Genomic DNA, 21608 nt, shown 5'->3' with positions numbered 1-21608 from the left:
GTCTTGCTTTATGTTGTACTATAATCTGAATGAGAAGGCGAGAAATTCCTCAGGGGAGCAAATAGAATGAGAATAAGCTTAGCTCATCAATACGGAGTTTGGAAATGTTCAAATGTGTATATCCTCTGGACCTAAACTCGCTTTCTTACTAATTTCGACCCATTGTGTGGCATGGGAAGAATAGAATCACCGAGAGAAAGAAACTGTTATCCAATAGCCTCTGCATTTTGATGCTGGTCAGCAGTATATAAAGATAGACATAGCAGTAGGAGATAGTCGAAAGGGAAGCTCAGAGGCATTACTTGGCTGCTTATTCTTTGAGAACGGAATCACACATTCACATGCATAGCAATACCTATTAACTCGACGATAAATAGAATTTCAAAGTACGCCTCTAAAGCACAGCAGTCTATTCTGTCCCACATGCACATCCCAGCGCGTGTATTTATCATAATTGCAGTGGTAATGCTTCTCCCCAGTCGTTAGACCAAGACCCAGCACTGAAACCACTGCAGGCATGCTATATATGCAATGACCCACGTACAGATCGCCGAAATGCATCACTTTTTTGTTTTTCTCATCTTGATTATGATTTCAATCTCATCTTCGATGTAAGAAAGGAGGGGAAATGTCCAATCTAGACAGCACCAGCGGCCATCATCTTCTTCCTCAAGTGGTTCTTGTACTCGCCGATTGATCCACCCCATTTGCGGATTGTTTGGTTTTCGCAGACCATGATGTCCTTGGCAATCTTGTCGAGCAATCTTGTGAAAGTTAGTGTAATTCATCTCAAAGTTTAACGGAATGACATACCTGAAATCGTGAGACACAACAACGACACCACCAGTAAAGGCATTGATAGCATCCGCCAAACTGTCAATGGTGGGAATGTCCAAACCGTTAGTAGGCTCATCAAGGAGAAGCATGTTGGGTCCATCGATGGCCAGAAGAGCGAAAACGATTCTAGACTTTTGACCTTCGGACAGAGTACCCATCAAAGCTGTTTGGGAATCTCCGCTAAGACCGTACTTTCCAAGTTGTTGTCTCCAGTACTGGTAGTCTTGGGACTTATCGGCATACTTGTCTCTAACAAAGTCAAGTGCAGACTTGGTAAGATCCAATTGTTCAGCGGAGTGTTGAGAATAGACACCCATCTTCAAGTGAGTGTGTCGGGACACAACACCGCCAGTTGGCGATAACTTGCCAGTCATCAGACGAAGGAGAGTTGATTTACCGACACCATTGGGGCCAACAAGGGCTGTTCGAGAGTCCATGTCCACACCGAGATCAAGATGTCTGTACAGGTCATCCTTGCTGTTGCCAGAGTACGAGAAAGTGACATCATCAAACGACAGAACTGGAGGAGGAAGCTTCTCCACATCGGCGAATCTGAATGTGAAGACGCGATCTTGCTCAACTGGTTGGATGAACCCGTCGGCCTCCATTTTATCCAAGATCTTTTGGCGGGACTTGGCTTGTCTGACCAAATTGGCGTAGGTACCAGCTGAAGCAATGAACTTCTTGATGTGTACGATTTCGTCTTGTTGCTTTTGGTATGCCTTCATTTGATTTGTCTCCTGCTCAGCTCGGGTCTTGGCATAGGAGTCGTAGTTACCACCATAGTACAGAAGCTGCTTTTGACGCATGTCAATCATGTTTGTGCAGACACCATTGAGGAAATCCATAGAGTGAGAAACGAGCACCAGGGTTCGGTCCCATTTCTTCAGGTATTCTTCCAACCACACGCATGCCTCCAAATCCAAATGTGCTGTTGGGTCATCGAGCAGGAGGAGGGAAGGCTTGACGAAGAGAGCCTTTGCCAACGCCACACGCATACGCCAACCACCAGACATATCCTTGGTCTTCTTGTGGATTGTGATCTTGTTGAAGCCCAAACCAGTGAGAATGAGGGAGGCACGGGTAGAGAAGGTGGAAGGATCCATAGTTTCCATACGCTGAGAATGTTAGTGGGGGTCGAATAGTCAAGGCAGGGCTCTCACCTCATAGAGGTCCATGAGTAATGGAGACTCTGGTCCGTCATCCTCCAGAATTTGCTCAGCTTGCTTATCCAGTCTCTCCATTTCGTTCTCGGCCTCTTTTACGACCCATTCCAGGGCACCAAGCTCACTTGGTGGGGCACCTTCGTTGAGTAGGTAGATATCGACATGGTCCGGAACAGGATATTCACGCTTATCGATAGCCTTCAAGAGAGTCGACTTTCCACATCCGTTTTCTCCAAGCAATCCATATCGGCGCCCATATGTAAGTTCCATAGTTGTATCGTTGAGAAGGACGCGGCCATGAAACACTAGGGACACCGAAGTGATTTTGACATCTCTACTCTGCTTCAAAGAGGAGAGCACACCAGTAGTGACACGGTCAGAGAGACCATGCTTGTCCATTTGGTCGGCAAGTCTCTTGACTTCGTCCATCTTCTTCGCAGATGTCGCAGATTCTTCGTTGTCGCTCACATCGGTGCTGGCAGCCGCGCTTCCAGCTTTACTGCCAGCCTTAGATCTCGAGGCTACAGTCTTCTTGACGGCTTTTGGGTCGCCAGAAGCAGCCGCAGCCGCAAGTTTCTCCTGCTTCTTGGCCTCGCGGGCCTGCTTTGATGCGGACTTCATGGTTGTAGAATTTTGTTGCGGAATGAGATTTGCGATCCAAGGTTCCAATCAAGATTCGGAACGAATGTGGGATTCAGGGTGTGAAATTCCCACTAATTTAGAGGTTCAAAATTCGAGTATCGAGATCCTGGACTCGACGTGTGTGGCGTTAATGGAGAACCTCAAACGAAAGTTGTGTTCTGTTATGGCAGAAAAGATGAAGCCTTTATCATGGTGGGGTTTGGGTGTCGATTAAAAAAACTAGCGTTGGCGTCCACCCCGCTCTGACTGGTCAGTGTCTGCCAGTGCCACTCGCTGGGAATCAATAAAATCTCAACCTTTTGCCACAAAGAGTCATAAATGGTAGCCAGAAAGGGTCAGAATGGGAACTTTCCAAACGAAAGTAGGATTTCACCTGTGAATAAATTGGCCGCATTCCCAACGACATTGTCAAAGTCTGTGTTCGGCGAGTTCGCTTAGCAGATAACTACGTAATATCACGTGATGTGTCCAGACACGTTTTCAGCTTGACTGCCCTGCTTTCGAATTTCCGTTCACATAGTTTCACCCACGATTTCAAAATGCTTCCTTTCAAATTAAGAATCTATCAAACTATTCATACCATTATTCTAGCTCGAAGTAAGTTTCTGGGGATAATTATTTGCTTGCAAGTTTGTATGGATATCCTTTGGTCCTTTCTTTCAGACCTCCTGAGCAGGACGTCCTGATTTACATTTGAGCACCTTCAAGAGTTTCCTACTGTATTTGAACCCCGCCTCATTTGGTCCTACTTGTTGAGACTACTAGCAAGACTTTCTTTACGTTTATGCTTCAGTCTACAATAGACCATAGATGGAAGTTCTTAGTCAGTGTACGACCAAGGAATGTCGGTTGCCACTGCAAGAGGAATGGATACCTTTGATCGTTTTTGATTAATTCTAAGTGTTGGGTTATGGTTGTCCTGTTGCCCTACCAAACTGGCAAGATTGTTGATGTTGAGAATGTTCTTCATTCTGTAATGGCAGAAGCCAAAGGCGCATGCTAGGCAACTATCCTCGAAAACGGCGCTAGTGAAAGGCATAAATCGTGGGTTCTCTCCCGTGAAGTTGCTCATTGACACTTCTTCTGGCCGTAAGGTAGGCTCTCCATGAGCCGGGCGCACCAAGGGATTTCTACTTAGGAATACCAAACGCAAGATCTGTCACGGAAGACGAAGCCTAACTGAATTGTGGCATCACAAATCGAGACAAGCTTATCTGTGGCAACAGTGAAAAGATTGTCGATAAAAGGGATGTTGCCCGCAAGAACCACGAGCTAGACAAATTGTGGAACAAGAACGTACATCCACAGGGTCACATGTTCGGTCATAGCCATATCTGGCAATTTTCAGATAGCAGTGGGCAGTCCCACATCGTCTCATCCGTTGGCAGAGACTATCTACGAGCAATATATAAGGCATCCCTTCAATTGTTGTGAAAAAATTTTATCTGAGAGTTCAAAGTTTGTTCCACACATCGTACAATATGATTCTGCTGTCCTATCTGTCACAACATTGCAAGACAAACAACCAGAAATTCTAGTACATTTAACGACTGTCTGATGTTCCAAATATCGACATACTTCCTGCATTCCTGGAAGTTCTGCTGCGTTCTTGGGCTGGATGTACATTACTTGCCTTGGTATTTTGAGCTCGTGCGGATGTTGGTCATATCGAGGAACACAGAGAGCTCAAAGGTGCTGTTGCGAAGCCAACTCCAATATTAATCTGTTACACACGCAATAGTATGACTTGCGCTTCTTAAAGAAATCCACCTATCATAAATTTTCCACTTTTTGCGTATTTGCCGCATCTTGCGCATTCTCGCGGGTTTCGCGCAATCCGCGCTGTTCACCTGGCTGAACATGGAACAGGACTATTTTGCATTCGATCACAGTAAGTGCACAATAATAAGTGTAGATCATATGTAATGGGAATGCCGACTCAAGTCCAAAAGCTGGATTGTGAGGCTGGACAATCGTCTGTTGCCCATCATATGGATCCATCAACCCATTCTTGATCATTTGGGTGCTTTCTATACCAAATTAAAATACGGAAAGGGGTTTTGTGCATAGTGTTGCAGTATGTCAGCTTGTTGTCTGTTGCCTACCTAGGCAAAGGTGTCAAATGGGGTGAAGAAATTAAGCATGGAACCCGCTTTTGGATATACTACAAGAAGCTCATTGAGTAACCTATTATTCATGATGATGTCGGAGAACGCGACTCCGTTCTTCCTTGTCAAGCTCTCAGTATCAAAAAAAAAGCTTTGAACTTAACATGATCTTTCTTTGACACGTCATTCTCAAGCTAAGCCTTAAAGCTCTAGACCTACACTTTCAGATGTCAAAGTCTCTTGTCCACATCAAGTGCCTTTTACAAATCTTCAAACCATCACTCACTTCCCTTGTATACTCTTTTCCTAAATTTTCATTCCGCACACATCGAGACCAAATCAGGAACAACTTTCTCTCAACAATTGACAACCAAACCCAACTTGACAATAGCAATACTTTCTCATGCCACCTTTAGATCTCCAATGAGCTCCAGATACTACCCTACTCAACATGGCACCAAGCCGGAGCCGGAGTTCATCATACATACCATGAGTATCGGAGTATCCTTTACTAGTAAAGTTCCTCCTTGTGTGAAGACTGTGAATATAGACGCTATGACCCCGCTAATGAGGTGCTCCTCATGTTGTTGGGTGAATCTGGAAGATATAGTTCCAGAAATGAATAGTAGGATATATAAGAGTGAACCGAAGATATAGAGTTTCGCAGTGAGGACACGATTAGCATCTAACGTCTCCGCTCAGTGTTGTTCACAGAAGTTGAAGTTTTTCGAGACCAGGAGTTGGATCTGACAATGCCCAAAAATGTGTCCCGAGTTAAGGCAGGTAGAAGTGCTGAACTTTAGTTGGAAATTGTCTTTGATTCCTCTTGTACAACCAACCCTGAGTATGCTACCTCAGTAAAAGCCTTGTTTTTCTGACTGATACTATCACTGTCAAATGTCGTACCGAACAAGTATAGCTTGTACTTTGTCCGGCTACTTATCGATCAAGGCACGCACAATCAAAGGTGGCTGAGTCAAACAATCACCATGTAGCACAAGGCCCACATCTCCACCCCAACTCTACAACACCCTTAAAGTATGACCAAACCCGAGACACATTCAAATTCTTAGCGCGAATTCATGATGCCATCGAACTCTCATTCATTCTTCTAGGCCGAGCCCTCACTCGCTCCAGTCTAACACCTAGTCTCTCCTCCGTATTATGAAATACAATACGTTTAGTGTAGGGTATCAGTCACAGTCGACACCATAACGCCGCTCCCCAGCCTCCTACCAAAATCAAGCAAATACTCCACCCAATTTTCTTTTCCCGTGTATCCATATCAAGTCTCAAAACTCTTCCCACTCCTCGTACTCCTCGCATCCCACGTCCGATTCTCTCCCCCACCCCCACCACTCCCCCTCGTCCCAACCGTACTCCTCACCTCATTCGCTCCCGCCGCCGCAACGCTGACCGTCACCTCCCCCTTAATCCCAATCTGATCCAACCCATACAAATTCTCCACACTATCCTCTCCCCTCCTCCTCATGCGACTTCCCGTGCGTTCCGCCGCGTTGCCCGCTTCGATCGTAGTCACCGTACCTAACCTATGTCCCCTGCCCATAAACGCGAAGGTCTCCAGCCCAGTTTCCTCTCCTGGCGGGAACTCGCTGAACACGATGTCAGCGCGGGTGCTGGCGTAGAGCAGGACGTCGAGCCAGCCGTTACAGGCGATCATCGTGCCGGCCATGACGAAATAGCTCATTGGGACGTCGTGGCCGGCTAGGGAGACGATACGGCCGGCGGCTAGGGGAGCGGTGCAGATGGTGTAGATGAGGGGGTACAGGATCATGAGCGGAGTGGCGCCGTGCAGGAGCGGTGCTCGGGGCGAGGGGTTGGAGTGCCGGGTTGAGGTGCGGAGGAAGATGAAGATGAAGGTGTAGATCAGGATGGTGGAGAACATGGCGACGAAGATCCAGAAGTAGTGCAGCCAGAGACGTTCGATGGAGAAGCGGTCGTTGATCCAGCACTTGTATCATGTCAGAGATGAATTGCTCCTGAAGGAAGGAGAGAGAGAGAAAGAGAACATACCCAAGCATCGGCTCGCACGTAGAACTCTTTGCCGTGGAGCAGAGGTCCGATCAACGCCATGACATAGATGAACGTCCACGCCGCAGCGATACAACAGTAGAAGGCCCCCGTCGGCAGTCGATAGTTCTTCACCACGCCGAAGAAAGTATGGACGGCAATGACGCAAATGAAGACACTGCTCGCCAGATCGCCAGTTGAGACGAACCATCCTTGCGCCCAACACGTCCGGGTCCCGACGATAATAGCATTATTCCTCAGCGCCGAGATGTTCAGCAGGAAAGCACACGCTTGCTGGATATCGGCGAGGAGAAGGTTGTAGATTAAGAGAAGGAACTGATTTGGGGGATTATTGGCACCGCTTTTTAATCGCCATGTTACGAGACGCCAGGTCAGGTACGCGAAGAGAGAGGTCGAACAGAAAAAGGACAAGAGACCGAACGAAGAGACCGCCACGAGGCCGTGAGACAGCACGTCGGGAAGTGGGGATAGCGTTAAAGAATTGTTATCGAGTGGCATCGTGGTGGTGGTGGCGTTGAATGTCTCCGCCAGCAGACGGAAGACAGAGAAACAACACCGACAAGCTGCTGCTGTGTGAAGGAAGAAAGGAATGTTGTTCTAGTTCATATACATGCGAAGAGGGAGCGATGGAATCCCTGGCGTGAGGGCTGAAGATGAACCGTCATGCAAACAACATGGCTACAAGGTTCCTCTTCTGAGGCAGGAGATGGTCTCCACCGTAAACCCAGGTTGAAGCCCATGGGGGCATGTTCAAATGCGTTCCGGATGGCCCAGCATCCTGGATGATTGGCACTGAAGAGCAAGCATGATGCAGATTGAGTTGAGAGGGGGTCAGCAAAACCATGTGGTGCTCTTTTTCCGCCGTGTTTGAGGCCCTGCATGGGACCGTGCCTCTCGCCAGCATTGAATTCCGACCCCCCCCCATACCGTGAGGCCCCCAACACACTGCGGGTCCCATCTTGAGATGCCAGCTGCGTGGATGAAATGGCTGTGGACGTTCTGACGCAGTGCCTATTCAAACAGAAGAAATGCAATCACTCGAACTCGAGGTCAAAGATCCGCACCCCACACCACTCCATTCTGTGCATTTTCCCGTGTAGACCGGGATCCAACGTTGCCGTTGAGATTTCGCTCGCTCGCTGTCTGTTCGTCTCAGCTGAGGAGAGAAAACGCCACCCAGCTGCGCTTACAGCAAACGGATTTCCCGTGGCAGGAAAGGGGAACCAATTGAACTTTGCGGAGATTTCGCGATAGCGAAAATAGCATGGTCAGGGGTGTTAAGAGAGGCTTTGAAGATCTTGAGAAGAGCGGCTCAAACGCTGTTGTTGTCTTGCCCTAGCCCTTCATCGGAAGGTTCCTCCGGGAAGAGGCTTGCTTTCCTGCGCCTGCCCGATAGCTCATGTCTCATATTCAGATCACGATCGACCAGACGGCAGGAGTCTGAGCAGAAACAGATAAGCGGGCTTATGGCAGGTGAGAAGTTGGCATCAGCAATTGTTTCACTACACGTGATGTAAAGTTTTGAAGTATCAAAAGAACTGGTTCGCGAAATTTAGTGGGCAATATCCTTGTGGTTCATATGTATGGGATATATTATGATTGTTGGGGACAAAGTAAGCTTAAGCATTTAGGTTTAGTGGGAGCGAACCCATCTAGGAAGCTAAAATGATGATCTGCATGTCTATTTTAACTCCACATTTATTGTTCAGTAAACGACAGTGACAAATGCCCAGAAGGCACAAACTGGCCTCGGCATTGTTCATGTTCACATTCAACTTAGCAATGGCTGTCGTTCCCCTTGACCTTGGTCTACAGGTGCTTCCGGATCCTGAGGCGGGGTTATGCTTTCGTTACGCTTCTCGTAGACAGCGTAGATGAGAGTTGGGTAGTAGATGATGCTATTGGATTGTTAGCACAAAGTCCCTGTGAATCATAAATAGAGCACAAAACTTACAAAAGCAGGATAATGCTAATAGCAGCTCTGATGATTCTAGCTCCTCTTGGACCACTGTAGTAGTACCAGTAATGGTGCTCTGGACCACATATCGTATCAAGCAATAACCACAGCCAAACCGCGGTAGCCAATCCAGATTTCGCCTCCTCGAAGTATACTGTGATTGTCTTACTCATAGTCACGTTTCGTTGAACGAAGACAATGAAGATGATCCCAGCCGCGAACAGAGCGTTGAACGTCGAAGCACTCCGGAATATCAGTCATAAATCTTGTGAAAGGAAAAGGCATTTCAACTAACATGAAATCGTAGATCGGGATCCGAGACTGAAACAATGCCACCATAGAAACTTCTCCCATGAAGAACATTGTCGGCAAAGCCACGAGAGCCTGGAACAGGCCCGTGGTTCGGGCCATTTGGCGGCCAACTGAAGCAGACATCTTATCAATGGGTTATTCAATTGTTGAAATTGTTGAATTGGAATGGAAGAAAAAGTAGATGATGTCTGGTCTGAAAGGAGAATATCTGGAGATGTCGTGGTATAAACGAATATGGCAGCCTGAAGCAGGATTGAGGGATTGGCCAAGCACCAATGAGGGGCACAGCGTGGATTTTTTTCATGCTCCACATTACCCTTGATCTTCGTAAAAATTGATCAATAGAGACAATAGCGACGTGATTTTCGTAAGTTGCTGCCTGGGGACAACACTGATCACACTTATAGAGATTGCAAGATTAAGGACCGAGAGGATGGACACTGGATGTGATCTGTAGAAGCACTCGGCTCACAGGGCATGCCACGATGAGCCTGATTAAGTAAGACTAACTTAAAAATATCGTATATAAATCAAGAGAAGAAGCCAAAAAATCCTTCTGAAAATGTATCCCTGGTATGATTTGTACAATTTTTGAGATTTTACAATACCATCCTAACAAATTATTTACAGAACACCTTTTCAATCATTAATTCATTAGTGACCATCACGGAAGCTCAACATGATGTATATTCGCAGGTACCTCAACAGGACCTAATTTCGACTCAGACTCCAATTCATGTCTTGTCTCGCCCTGCACGTGTGGTACAGAGGTCCGCCGCTTCCTAAGAACAAAAAAGGATCCAACAACAGCAATGATCGCAATCACACCTCCCGCAACGCCAACACCAATCCCTATCTTCGCTCCACTGTCTAGAGTTCCCGAAGGCGTCGAAGTCGGACTGTTTATCGCTGTATTGCTCGAAGTTGACTGCAAAGTGGATGTAGTACGTGAAGCTCCTGCGGAAGAAGCTGCACTTGGACCGATTGTCGATGCACCGCTTGAAGCCGACTGCGCAGGCAGTGTTGAAGACGCACCGGAAGGTGAGCTTGCCGCTTGGAGCGTACATATTTCGGCTGAGATGCTTTGAACTACTGTTACACTTGTTAGTCGTACGTATTTTCACAAATGCATGCGCAATAATAACTTACGTAAAGCATCACTTGTGCTACATGCGCTGATGATGCAAGGAGTGGCAGCTGTTGTAATAGCACTCTTTGCGGTGCCGCATTGACAAGTGTAATCGGTGAGGCTGCACCCAGCACCGCTGATGGCATTGTGCAAGCAAGTGATGGAGCAGGTTGGTAATTTTGCTAGTTCGCTCGCGATAGTCTGGGAATAGGCGACCGAGGCCAGACACAAGACTGCAACTGAGAATTTCATGATTGCGATGGTCATGAAAGAATTACTGAAGAAGAACGAGGGTCGACCTCGATGTATTCAAGTCTTCTGGAATGGGTTCGAGACATTGGCGATCTTAATTCAGGTACGGACTATGATTTAGAGCGCCACACTATGGCCATTCAACCACTCACGATTCCGAACTCTAGAGTGAAAACCCTCATTCGGTCAAGTTCACGATGAGGAACCACTCACACGGAGGTCTCCCGTTGCTAAATTCTTGATAAAGGGCGCTTAAGGTTTGGGCCGTCCCGTCCCTGAGTCTAGACGGTGCGGCTGAAAAGACCTGTTTTGACAAATTTTGTAAACGAAGCGATACAGCCACAGAACAGTAATTGCAAGATGCTTCTCCATGGCTCTCTTCCACGTGCGGGAGGCAATGTTGAATTGGAACCCTCGCGTATCTCAAGATGGTTTCGAAACTTGGAGAATGCTTGCTTGCTCGAGGCTTCCCTGGAGACCGACTAACTATGCATCATTTTTGGACTTGGGCATGAATCGATATCCTCCATCAGCAACAAACAATTCAGTAATAAGATGATTTATTACAGGTTATTCGTGCAAAGTAGAATTCCCGCAAGTCATCTAGACCAATATCAAGAAAGACAAACCTCGTCCAAGTCATAAACTCAATCCCTAGTCCAGCAGTCCATTTCAAAACTCACACAAGGAGCCCATCCTACGGCTCCTACCAACATATCTTGTCCGTCCTGAGCATTCAAACATCCTCCTTCCCAAACTTAGACCTAACCTTATTTTCCTCCCCAATCTCAAACCCATCCATCTGTACATCATCCGGTTCACTCCTTCCGCGTCCTCCACTTTGTCTCTTCACATATCTCTCCCTCGAAGCCTCCCAATACTGCTCGAGCCTCTCTCTGGAATTCGAATAAAGTCCCGGACCATGCTTGGCGAGGAATTGAAATAGCATGAAGACCGCCATGCAGACGAGCCAGATGCCACCACAGACGATGGCGAAACAGACTATGAATAGGAACATATACCTTTTTTGAGTCAGTATAATTTACAAGATGTGGAGGAAGGGTGATATACCAGACATAGAGTACTGTGATCCAGAAGACTTCGGTTATTGATAGCCAGCCGAAATTTGATGCGACGGAAGTTGCGGAAGCAGTGGCTGATGGAACGGTAGCGGTTGCCATATCGGCTGCTGTTGACGATGCGGCGTCCATTTTAAAGGGGTCTATAGACAATGTGACTAGTGGATGGATTTTCAAATTTGTCTTGAGGTTAAAATCTGGTTCCTTGATACTTCAAGACGAGGTGGGTCGTGATGAATGTTGATAGTGACGATAGAGGCCATTATAGCTTCTTCCGTACCATATATATGGCACACAGCGGGGTCATCGGGAGAGCGTAAAGGTACAATGATTGAGCTTCCAGGCTGCTAAGCCTTCAACGGTGAGCGGAAGTAGGCCAATGTGCGTGGAATACAAGATAGTGCAAGGCTGGGCGTTCAGGCACCTTCATCTTGTATTGAAAAGGATGCATGACAGAATGACCGTTTCTTCATACTGTAGGCTGGGAACTTCTCAAGATTCCGAAAGGGTGCATGACTTCACGACTCCTTCCAAAAACAACTGATCAAATTGCATTTGACGAATGATGGCTCTGCAATGGAGCGACTTGCACCTCGATGCTAGTCTGTATGTATACACCGTGTGGGTGACATCAAGCCGTGCGAGGCATTTTCAGTCGGCCATGGTCCGCTTTTGGGTGGGGTTGAGGCTCTCTTTGGCTGTGCCACCACCAAAATGCAAAGGGAGGGGTAGGACAGATGGCTGCGCAGCCCACCTCGTCACTTATTGGGACTTCTTCATTAATCATCCGTGAGAATGTGTAAAGTGAGTAGTAAAGCGCATTCGTAATGAATCGAAGATTCGCTAGGTAGAGGTAGTGAGATGAAATACGTAGGGAGAAATTCGAAGAGGTCCATAGAGTGAGATGTGGAGGAGAAAACGCCAAGTTAAGGTTATTGGGTGCAGGGTCGTGTTTTAGCGTCAACGTTCGTAAAAGTAGCCTCATTGATTGTGTTGGTACCCGAAGTCCCAAAGTCATCCGAGATGCGGTACTTTCTTTTGATTCATGCCTCTACTGAAGATGCTTGATGGAAACTAGCAGGTCTCGTGGATTGACACACTGACGAGATCTATCAGCAAAATCCGTTCTATACCTACGAGGGATATTGTTGCGTCACTCCCTCAGGGCATGAGATTGCAGAGCGACCTGTCCACCTCAATGTAGATCCCACCATTGCGATTGATGACCATTTTCGTCGCTCATTTGCATCATCTCCTTCTCAAACTCTGCAAACTCGGGTAGTTCCTCCACATGAAAGACTGACCGTACTTCAACCTCTTCGTCATCTGCATCTTCATCTTCCTCGTCTTCCTTAACTACCTCTTCCAGTTTTCTCATTCTCTCTTGCAATTTCGCATACTCGGGGTCTTCTTGTAGTTCTTTTTCGAGAGAGAAAGGCTGTTCCTCGACGTCTCCCACCTCTTCATGTTGCGAAGCTTCCTCAACAATCTCTTCAGCTTCGCTCAGTCTCTGTCGCATTTTCTCACCGGCCGCTTGGAGATCCGCATCCGAACCCTCGTAGGTTTCATCGACTTGAATGTTGATCGTCCCAACGTTGACTGGCACTTGCGGATTCAGTCCATACAGCCGCACTTTAAATTCTGCAGGAACTGTAATCTCTCCGATCTTGGCATCTCCTACAACGAAAAGGTTACCGTTGTCACAGCCAGTGACCCTAGAGACCTTAGACCTGCCGGTAATCATCACTGAGCACCTGCCAAACATCTCGACCTTGGCAATTTGAGTGTTGCCATCGAGGACCAGCGCTGAAGAATCATGTCCGATCATCTTAGAGACCTCGGACCTTCCCATGATCTTCATTGAGCATCTAACGGACATCTCTATCTGAGCAATTTTCGTCTCTCCGTCGAGGATCAGCGCTGAGGAATCAGTGCCATCTACAAGCGCAAGTTGGCAGGATCCTGTGGTCCAAACTCGGCCTCGGCCTTGTGTTTGAATCTTAGCGACTTGGGATTTGGCTTCGAGAAAAAGTCTCGAGTTTTGGCAAACGAGTATATTAGTGACCTCTGAAGTGCCTTTTGTATGAATTGAACAGTTTCCTGACATTTCGATAGAAGATATTCCAGTTTGACCCTGGAACCACAACTTGGATGTATCCATTCCGAGCACCGTTGTGCTTTGGGATTGGTCCTCGGTCAGGACCTTGCAGTTTTCAGAAGCTTGGATCTCTGTGATCTGAGTATTGGCCCCGATCCTAAGGAACGAGCGACCCATCCCATTAGCTGATGAGACATTTGACTGTCCTTTCAAAAACACCCGAGATCTATTGTCGGTGAAAAGCGAAGTGATAAAAGCAGAAGCGTGAATAATGAGTGTCGAACGGTCCATGGCAGTAACTGAACTCAGTCGGGGCCTATCGATCAGTACGACTCGAGATCTATTAGTTGTCGTTAGACTACTGATGGTGGACGTAGCGTATACGAGCAAGTTCGATCTGTCTGCAGTCGTCACAGAATGAATATCGAACTGGCCTCGACGGTCCAGCATAGCTGATAACAACCTTGCATAGTCTTTCATTTGCTGATTGCCCCGTTTGGTTGAATCCTGCTGCTCATCTTGTGTCCCGTGATTTCTCAGTAGTTCAGCATAGCTCTCAAGTTGCTCGGACACGGCTAAGGATAATGGAGTCTCTCCGAAAGCATTTCTAGCTGTTCTGCTCGCTTCATGAGTCAACAATAATCTTACAGATCTTTCGATAGGTTTGTTGATAATCTGATGCATCTTGACCACAGACAGTTCCGGTATCTTGGTTGCTCCGAGGCGCACATTTGCTCGGTCGAGACATGTAAGACTTTGGATCGTGACGGTCTGAAAACAAGGCAAACAACACGCGTAATGCAACGGCGTCATACCATTGGCGTCTGATGTATTCGAATTTGCACCTTGTGTTAGAAGAGCCTCCACGATGGTATGGAACCTGCCCTCGGCGGCAAGTGACAAGGCTGTTCTCTTTGTCCAATCCATCGCTTCTAAATCCTGTCCGATCAAGCGTCGGATGTTGGACTCTATGTGCTTTTCAGATATACTGTTGTCGCTGATGTTGATTTTTAGGGAAGGGTTGACATTCGTGATATCACCTATACTCAGGAGCGCCCTGTCGCAGACAGTGAGGGAAGCGATGGTCGTCCTCTGTCGAGGGGACTGCAGCGCCCATAGTAAAGGTGTCATCTGTTTCTTGTCCTTGAGATTGACGTTAGCACCACGATCCAAGAGAGTGCGAACATAGTCCCACTGCCAATTTTCAGCCACAAGCGATAGTAGGGTTCTACCATCCACTTCCCTGCTGGCATCGATATCATGGACGTTATTTAGCAGAAATTGAACTACAGTAGGGCTGGAATTCGGTATGACCGTCTTTGGCAGCGTAGTCGCAAACGACTGGCTGGATTTCACAGTCAAGATATTGCCGAGAGAAACTTTCGAGCGGCCAGACAGTGTCAAACTACTGAAGATGGTCTCTCGAGGTCGCGAGTTGATAGCCCAGAATACAATCTCATTGCAGAGAAGGCTTGGCTGCCGTTCATATAACAGGGTCACAAGCTCCTCTGACTCGCCCACTACTGCCCATTTCATTGCATTCCACTCTCGAGAGTCTTGGCAATCGATTTGGACACCATTTGCTAGAAGCTGCATGGCTGTTAATTTCAAGTCAAAGTATGCTGCTAAATGAAGTGGCTTGAGTGGATGCTTGAGAGAGCTACGCTTAGACGGTAGCCAACTGGGCGGTAAGGCGTGCAGGATGGACCTTGAGCAGTCCCTTGATACTCGTGTGTCTTGTATTAGATACTCAATCTTCTGTTGTAGTTGCGATTCGGCATGTCGTGCGTGATGACCCCAGTGCCGACTTGAATACTTATACAAGGGATGCTCGTACGCATCATCAGAGGACAAACAAGCAATACAGGCTTCAGCCAAGTCCTCTTGTGCTTTCGGAAAGAATCTTCGTTGAACCACCTCACTTGCGAAGTATGACTCCGCGGTGTAGTGTACCAAGCGAATTCTGCCGCTGCTATTGTCTACTGTCACAAGGCCTCGACAAACTGAAAGCAGAACCTCTTCCGCGATCTCGTTGCTCTGTGGACTCGTGAAAGAGATATCGTCCTCATCTTCTAGCTCTGAAAGCTGATCCTCGTCGTCCAACGCAGCATTCCGCTCTATGTTCTCACTAGCAGTACGAAGAGCATCTATCGAGATAGCCCTTTGAACGATAGATATGGTGAGAGTCGAAACTTTCTCCGCGAAGACGACCCAGGACAGCACTTTGCGGGCAAGATCGGCATGAGATTGATCCCAAATGTTCTTGAGAATCGTTTGGTAAGCCTCCTGATAGGCTTCCGAGGCTTGGGCGCGGGATTTGTTGCGAAATGATGGCAGAGTCTGTAATGCCACAGCTACACCGTATGGCGTGAGTGATGCATCCGCGGCGTCTCCCAGAATGTCCATGTGTAATTTAGCAGGGAGAAACCTGTAGGCAAGATGAGTCTATGACTTGGAGACTTCTCGATTCAAGGCTAACTCACATGCCGGCAGCTCTTTCAACGACTATCCTTTTGATCCTTGTCGCCAATAGGGGCTCTTTGGTTGTACAAGCCTGCAACGATGCCTTCTTGGCAATACGACCTTCTACATATAGCTTTATATCGCCATCGGTAGCTGAGACTTTCATTATGGCAAGGGACGTCAAAGGCGGGGCCGTAACAGGTCTCTCATCTCTGGAAGTAAACAAGAGCTGAATTTTATTCCCGAAAGACGCTAAGGTCTGCAGAATCCTGATCCTCGTGGCTTGATGAGATTCATTTTCGTCGTCGTTTCTGCATTCATCAAGAGCATCAACGATGATATAGACCGACTCAAATCTACTAAGTTCCAGCCCCAGAGCCTTTTCGTAGCCCTCGAGGAGCGGACGGGTAGGTGAGGAGCCAGAGTTGTGATCTTTATAAAGAGAGAGGAGTTCCGGAGAAATCTGCTCTGATTGTCCCGCAAGTTGTCGTAGGAGGGCGCCCAAGAATTTTAATGCAGATTGGTCATCTGAGTAGATGCAGTACAGATACGCCAAACCAATCTTTGGCTGAGTTTTTTGAGTCTCTAAGATATGCCGTATGATTATAGTACTAGTCTGTTTGTCAAACATCTTGTTATTGAGACAGCGAGGAAGTGGAGTGCAGCTTACGTGAATGCGGTCTTGCCAGCACCAGCTTCGAGAGATTAATCGAAATTTCACAATGCTTTACGAGTGAGACTACTCACGCATTCCGTAGCACCATAGCCAGTTGGTCCGACCTTTGCACCAGTCGAGGAAGCTTTCACTAGTCAGTAAACCTACTCCCATCTTGTCATACAATCTTTCGAGATGATCCCGGTAGTATCCGGTGAAGTCGATACATTCTATCCAATCCAGGACTTCTTTGCGGGTTGGTCCTATAGCTTGTCAGCAGGGAAACCTCGTAGATAAAGGAGTATTGACCATTTTCTCCCTCAGGTGCGGGCCTGATGCTAATATTGTATTCGAAGTGATCGCCAATGTCAACACGTGCTTGACCACTTGCCTGGAAGTTATGCACCGAGTGTCCCTAACAATCGTTACTTCAATATTTGCGTTGTCTCAGCTCAGCATCTTGAGCGCTCTTACCTGACGGAGGTTTTGCCCTTGAAGCTTCGTCGAGGCCTCCCTTGCCTCTTCCACCAATCGACGCGCGTCCCGGAGCAAAAGATCAGATTCACGCCTCACCAAGGTAGTTGTGGCCATGATATTTACCCGGTCATGAGTTCCTTGAGATCATGACTGAAATCATGCCATAGTTGGGGAATATTTGAGACGCAGCCTCCTTTCTTAAGGGTCGAGATAAAACTGTTCCCGCGTTTCCAATCAGCAACCGAGCCACTCACACATCTAGTAATATCGACCACTCACAGATTGACAGCCCATTCAGCTCCTCATTTTGCGTGCATATTGCCCAATAGGTATTGATGATGGGGTACCACAATATGCTCATCGGCGACTTTGGGCGTCAACGATTGCGGTGCCTTCCATATCTCAGCTCTCATAAAACCATGGTCATCTCAACATCGTCGTCGAGTTCGTCAATCACCCCCAACTCGGGCTCGAAGATTACCATTGCCTGCATAATTGAAGTAGGCTTTTGACATCGATTTTTCACTGCAACCTTTTATGCCTCGCAAGGCTGAAGCACCTAACCTAGTTATTCAACATGGACCCCATAACATTCTCACTCGCCGTCGCGGGCATCCCCGCCATCTTCAAATCATGCGTCGACTGCTTCCAATACATCCATCTCAGTAAAAGCTTCGGTCAGCATTTCGGATTCTGCCTTGCCGAACTCGAAGCCGTAGACGTAGAGTTCACCCGATGGGGAGAGGCAATGGGTCTGCTTGACGAGCCCTTCGATCCGAACACTCTCTTCCAAGAAGGTTCGTGGAAGGAAGAAGACATCAAGAAGGCCAAAAAGTGGCTCGCTTTGATTCTGGACACATTCGAAGACGCTAAGCGTATGTCCGATAGGTTCAAAGCGTCGAACGAAGATGATGAGCCTGAATTGGTGGAAGTCCCAGACCAGAAAACCGAGCTTGAGAAAGCCCAACAGCCAGTGAAGAAGTTGGTCTTCTCCCTCCGAAAGCTCACAAAGAAGCGACAGCGAGTCGAGAGTCTTGGTCGGAAGATCCAATGGGCTTTGTATAAGAAAGACGATTTCGATGGCCTGATCAAGGAAGTGTCCGGTCTCGTCGAAAAGCTCGTGAAACTGTTCCCTGCCTTTCATCAAAAACAAGTACAATTGTGTGAGCAGGAGGTGAAGGATATCGAGCCAGAATCAATCCCCACGCTCATCAAGGTTCTCGACGGTCGAGATGAGCTTCTCAACCGTGCCCTTGCAAAAAAGACCCTAGTGAATGGGCACAAACTGAGAGGTGCCGTCATCACCAAAGAGGGCAAGATAGTGATTGGGGACGATTTCGAGAATGTCTTCGACACTCTGGCCCCTGGTGCAGACGTCTCGGACGTGAAGGTCGATGACAAAGGGAGCCTCTCAATCGGCCACAAATACAAGATATCGACAGAGGTGGCAATGGCAAAACTGAAGCTGGGTCAGTGATTCAATAGGGTGTTCATCAGCGATGGAGTTGACGATGCTGTCCAAAAAGTCAGTGAGAGATCTATTTGTTCGAGGGGGAGAAAAGACAATGGCTTGAGTTTCATCTTTTTCACTCTGTTCGTGCGCTGGGAACCCCATTCTTATTTCTGAGACAAAGTCTCCATGTTGAAATCCAACTTACCGTGCACGTATATTCTCGTCAGTAATTGCTGCCATCCTCAATTTGCAGCCCATTCGTGCCACCAACGACCCAGCCAATTCTTGCTACCCATGTGAACATCAAGCGCCCTCACCTCGTGTCCATGTCATACTAGGTCGAGCTGTGCCCGTACTAAGAGGCAGAGTGGAGTGTAGAAGAATGGCTGTACAATGGAGAACTCTTCCATTTGTCGTTTTGATAGAGAGGTCAGTACCGATAATCGAGAAAGCATGCGCGAAGTAAGCAGGACTGAGACATCGCCAAGAACGGGGAGGTCTGACCAATGGGACAAAAAAGGTTTAGCCTTCAATGAGTAATCAATTCTCCTCCTCTCTGGTGCTCTCATTACTTCACCAGGCTCCATCGCGCAAGCTTTCTCAACGTGTTGAATTTCCTCTTTCACAAGAAACAAGATAACCTCTTCCCACTTCCATATGGTTAAAACTGAGCCAACAGAAACCGCGTAGCCAATCAGAGATCGTGGTTTTTTTTGTCGCACCAAGAATTTGCCAGTGCTTTTGCATCACACAACAAGAGGACTCTATCAAAAGAGTTGGAAAATCATCTTCATTGCAATTAAGCTCCGCCAATCAAAAGCCTGGAATTTTTTACCCCAATTCTCGCTGTTTGGAGATTTCCTCGTGTTGCAGTCTAGAGATAAGGTTTCGTGGCCTGTGGCACGAAGCAGACTAGTGAATTCTTTTGTTGCACATCGCAGGACACGTTAATGGCCTTCTTCAACGATGGACTTTCCCAAAATCAAATGCCAAACTGCAAGCTCAATATTTCGCGCTAAGGAGCCCTGGGCCAATCATATTACAGTATTGAATTTGTATGGTGTTCTTGTTGAGGTTGGAGGAGGCCTCATTTTTCGCGATGTGCAACAAAAGATTGAGGTTCTTAGCGCCGGGATTTTGTTTTTCCTGGCTTCAAAAGTCTGCAGAGATACTCAACAAGAGTCCTGTACAAGCTTAAGTTGCTTGATTTTTCTTCACTTCGTGTTCGTTGTTTCCTTGTTCCAAGCTTTCACCACATCCCAGCAAGCATGGCTTTCTTTACCTTGCGACCAAGGAGTCTGACCTTCGTATATAGGCACTTCATCCAATCTATCCAATCTATCCTGTTTCGTTGCTCGTTCGAAGGCCGAAAGAGTTCTTCTCAAACCTCGTGGTAAATTTGCAATGATTTGGACGTCGTCATCAACATCAAGGCCATCCCGAGTTTTCATGAATTGCTCCCACTTATTGTCACTGCACTGCGTGTTTCGTGGGCTCTTCTCTTCTGCCGAACCTTGTCACTTCGATGTGTATACAACAATCCTATTGTGGAATGGAGTCTGTGATGAATTGTCAACTCACCTTTTAGAATTGACTGCCTAGCTTTTCATTCCGCATCGAAATTCTACCAAGATAGGTGTTTTACGGAATATAAGCTTTGACACGATGACTTTCTTTCGAAGCGCCTCGAATATCAAGTATTTATGTTCGATCATGACGCTCTTTCTCTGACATCGTTTTCGAGTCAAAATGGTTGATGGCGAAGCAGTTTTTGCTATCAATAAATTAGTTGTTGTCAACTTCATACTCTTACTGTTACTTAATTTCAAAAAGAAAGGATTTCGGTTTCATCAATACGTCTTGAAGAGTGGAACTTCAACATCAGGGATTATAGAACTATACTCCACTACAAGCAGCTCCTGCACCGGCATGTAACGCTCAGCCATGTAGCATTCGTCAACAACGAGTGTATTTTTTGTATCAGCAACTCAGTACCATGGAAGGCTCTATATATACTCGAGCTGCTTGCGATTTGTGGGCTCCTAAAGTTTCAGTGGGAGCTCTAAAGAGTGAATTTCAAGTAACTCTGTCAAATCGAGGCGACAGAGAAGTGAATCTGGTCTTCGAGTAAGCAAGTCGAGTACGAAAGAAAGTTTTCAGCCTCTCCTCAAGGTATAAAATCAGCAACTTTACTTCTACAATGGACACAGCAAGATGGGGTGGGATTGAGCATACTATCACTTCCTTGTGCCTCCAGGCTTGATTTGGCTCTGCGATGTGTGAAAGATTACCATCTTTGGAAACTTAGATGATCCCTTGCGAGAAAGAACTATCTTCCCAGCGCCCTCTTTACTATGTTTGCTGAACTTTTTCAAAGAGATGGAGTTGTTGTCATTCTCATTCCTGTTGTCATCCTTTTCGCATCCCTCTTTTCTACCTATTGATCGACCCAAAAAAAGAGATGGTGTCTTATCAGAATCCATACAGAATCATGCTAGTAGTATATGAGGCTGGAAACACAAGCTTTGCCTTGATTTGCTCTCACATTTGTGAGCATAGGTCTTCTGCGGGGTGTTGTCTCTAGTGGAATGGGGGAGAGGGGTTTATATACTTCTTTGTAAAAAGTAGATTGAGAGTAGAGGTGTCAGTGAATAATATTCCAGGTGCAAAAAACTGTCCAGAAGAAGTGAACTTAGGTGCTAGAGATGCCGGTGAATCTCACATTAAAGAAAGAAAATCCTCTCCGACCAACCATCACAGAAGTCTATAAAAACAGCAGTCGGGCCGAACTTTTGCCGAATCTTCAGACGGGAAACTGCACATACATTAGCCAACATTCTTGGGGGTGGGGGATTCTGTGTATATGTGTATCAGGTGTGGTGTCCTAGCCAGGCGGTGTGATGCGGGTAATGGTGGTGGGAGGTAGGT

At 47.0% G+C, this 21608-nt stretch overlaps 7 protein-coding genes across 7 annotated transcripts; 1 reads left to right on the top strand and 6 right to left on the bottom strand.

The window, feature by feature from the left end:
• Window positions 1-437: 437 nt before the first annotated feature.
• On the bottom strand, window positions 438-3035 carry LY89DRAFT_687725 (putative ABC transporter ATP-binding protein ARB1). The gene is made up of 3 exons (XM_018215568.1): window positions 2001-3035; window positions 814-1955; window positions 438-764 (listed from the first exon to the last, which is right to left on the bottom strand). Exons 1-3 carry the CDS (start codon window positions 2622-2624, stop codon window positions 638-640), a joined length of 1893 nt encoding a protein of 630 aa, XP_018067122.1. The 5' UTR covers window positions 2625-3035; the 3' UTR covers window positions 438-637.
• A 3003-nt stretch (window positions 3036-6038) lies between these two features.
• Window positions 6039-7303, bottom strand: LY89DRAFT_672899 (uncharacterized protein; the record flags this gene model as incomplete). Its single annotated transcript, XM_018213316.1, has 2 exons — window positions 6039-6725; window positions 6788-7303. The coding sequence occupies 2 exons, from the start codon at window positions 7301-7303 to the stop codon at window positions 6039-6041; spliced, it is 1203 nt and encodes a 400-aa protein (XP_018067121.1).
• Window positions 7304-8408: 1105 nt separating this feature from the next.
• Window positions 8409-9475, bottom strand: LY89DRAFT_687722 (uncharacterized protein). The gene is made up of 3 exons (XM_018215567.1): window positions 9058-9475; window positions 8760-9005; window positions 8409-8703 (listed from the first exon to the last, which is right to left on the bottom strand). Exons 1-3 carry the CDS (start codon window positions 9171-9173, stop codon window positions 8577-8579), a joined length of 489 nt encoding a protein of 162 aa, XP_018067120.1. The 5' UTR covers window positions 9174-9475; the 3' UTR covers window positions 8409-8576.
• Window positions 9476-9987: 512 nt separating this feature from the next.
• LY89DRAFT_542272 (uncharacterized protein) lies at window positions 9988-10455 on the bottom strand (the record flags this gene model as incomplete). Its single annotated transcript, XM_018208193.1, has 2 exons — window positions 9988-10166; window positions 10224-10455. Coding segments are annotated over 2 exons (411 nt in total), but the record flags the coding sequence as incomplete, so codon positions are not given.
• A 647-nt stretch (window positions 10456-11102) lies between these two features.
• On the bottom strand, window positions 11103-11881 carry LY89DRAFT_192370 (uncharacterized protein). The gene is made up of 2 exons (XM_018205713.1): window positions 11527-11881; window positions 11103-11477 (listed from the first exon to the last, which is right to left on the bottom strand). Exons 1-2 carry the CDS (start codon window positions 11664-11666, stop codon window positions 11192-11194), a joined length of 426 nt encoding a protein of 141 aa, XP_018067118.1. The 5' UTR covers window positions 11667-11881; the 3' UTR covers window positions 11103-11191.
• Window positions 11882-12640: 759 nt separating this feature from the next.
• LY89DRAFT_192295 (uncharacterized protein) lies at window positions 12641-17604 on the bottom strand. The gene is made up of 7 exons (XM_018205712.1): window positions 17507-17604; window positions 17225-17443; window positions 17060-17165; window positions 16843-17013; window positions 16766-16790; window positions 16116-16706; window positions 12641-16060 (listed from the first exon to the last, which is right to left on the bottom strand). The coding sequence occupies exons 2-7, from the start codon at window positions 17339-17341 to the stop codon at window positions 12730-12732; spliced, it is 4341 nt and encodes a 1446-aa protein (XP_018067117.1). The 5' UTR covers window positions 17342-17443; window positions 17507-17604; the 3' UTR covers window positions 12641-12729.
• A 200-nt stretch (window positions 17605-17804) lies between these two features.
• On the top strand, window positions 17805-18704 carry LY89DRAFT_721633 (uncharacterized protein; the record flags this gene model as incomplete). Its single annotated transcript, XM_018218661.1, has 1 exon — window positions 17805-18704. The coding sequence occupies one exon, from the start codon at window positions 17805-17807 to the stop codon at window positions 18702-18704; it is 900 nt and encodes a 299-aa protein (XP_018067116.1).
• Window positions 18705-21608: the final 2904 nt, after the last annotated feature.

Source organism: Mollisia scopiformis (genome assembly GCF_001500285.1).
Source record: "Mollisia scopiformis unplaced genomic scaffold LY89scaffold_20, whole genome shotgun sequence".
Taxonomy (NCBI): domain Eukaryota; kingdom Fungi; phylum Ascomycota; class Leotiomycetes; order Helotiales; family Mollisiaceae; genus Mollisia; species Mollisia scopiformis.
The sequence above is the reverse complement of the archived record's forward strand: the minus strand, read 5'-3'. Positions and strand labels throughout refer to the sequence as shown.

What these genes read in the sequence shown, in the direction of transcription:
- LY89DRAFT_687725 (XM_018215568.1), bottom strand. Translation starts at nt 2,624, where the DNA reads ATGAAGTCCGCATCAAAGCAGGCCCGCGAGGCCAAGAAGCAGGAGAAA. An exon ending in TACTCATGGACCTCTATGAG is followed by an intron (nt 1,956 to 2,000) that starts GTGAGAGCCCTG and finishes TAACATTCTCAG; the next exon opens with CGTATGGAAACTATGGATCC. An exon ending in GTTGTGTCTCACGATTTCAG is followed by an intron (nt 765 to 813) that starts GTATGTCATTCC and finishes AACTTTCACAAG; the next exon opens with ATTGCTCGACAAGATTGCCA.
- LY89DRAFT_192370 (XM_018205713.1), bottom strand. Translation starts at nt 11,666, where the DNA reads ATGGACGCCGCATCGTCAACAGCAGCCGATATGGCAACCGCTACCGTT. An exon ending in ATCACAGTACTCTATGTCTG is followed by an intron (nt 11,478 to 11,526) that starts GTATATCACCCT and finishes GACTCAAAAAAG; the next exon opens with GTATATGTTCCTATTCATAG.
- LY89DRAFT_192295 (XM_018205712.1), bottom strand. Translation starts at nt 17,341, where the DNA reads ATGGCCACAACTACCTTGGTGAGGCGTGAATCTGATCTTTTGCTCCGG. An exon ending in GCTGGCAAGACCGCATTCAC is followed by an intron (nt 16,707 to 16,765) that starts GTAAGCTGCACT and finishes CAAACAGACTAG; the next exon opens with TACTATAATCATACGGCATA. An exon ending in GTTGAAAGAGCTGCCGGCAT is followed by an intron (nt 16,061 to 16,115) that starts GTGAGTTAGCCT and finishes TCTTGCCTACAG; the next exon opens with GTTTCTCCCTGCTAAATTAC.
- LY89DRAFT_687722 (XM_018215567.1), bottom strand. Translation starts at nt 9,173, where the DNA reads ATGGCCCGAACCACGGGCCTGTTCCAGGCTCTCGTGGCTTTGCCGACA. An exon ending in ATCCCGATCTACGATTTCAT is followed by an intron (nt 9,006 to 9,057) that starts GTTAGTTGAAAT and finishes GATATTCCGGAG; the next exon opens with TGCTTCGACGTTCAACGCTC. An exon ending in ATTAGCATTATCCTGCTTTT is followed by an intron (nt 8,704 to 8,759) that starts GTAAGTTTTGTG and finishes ACAATCCAATAG; the next exon opens with CATCATCTACTACCCAACTC.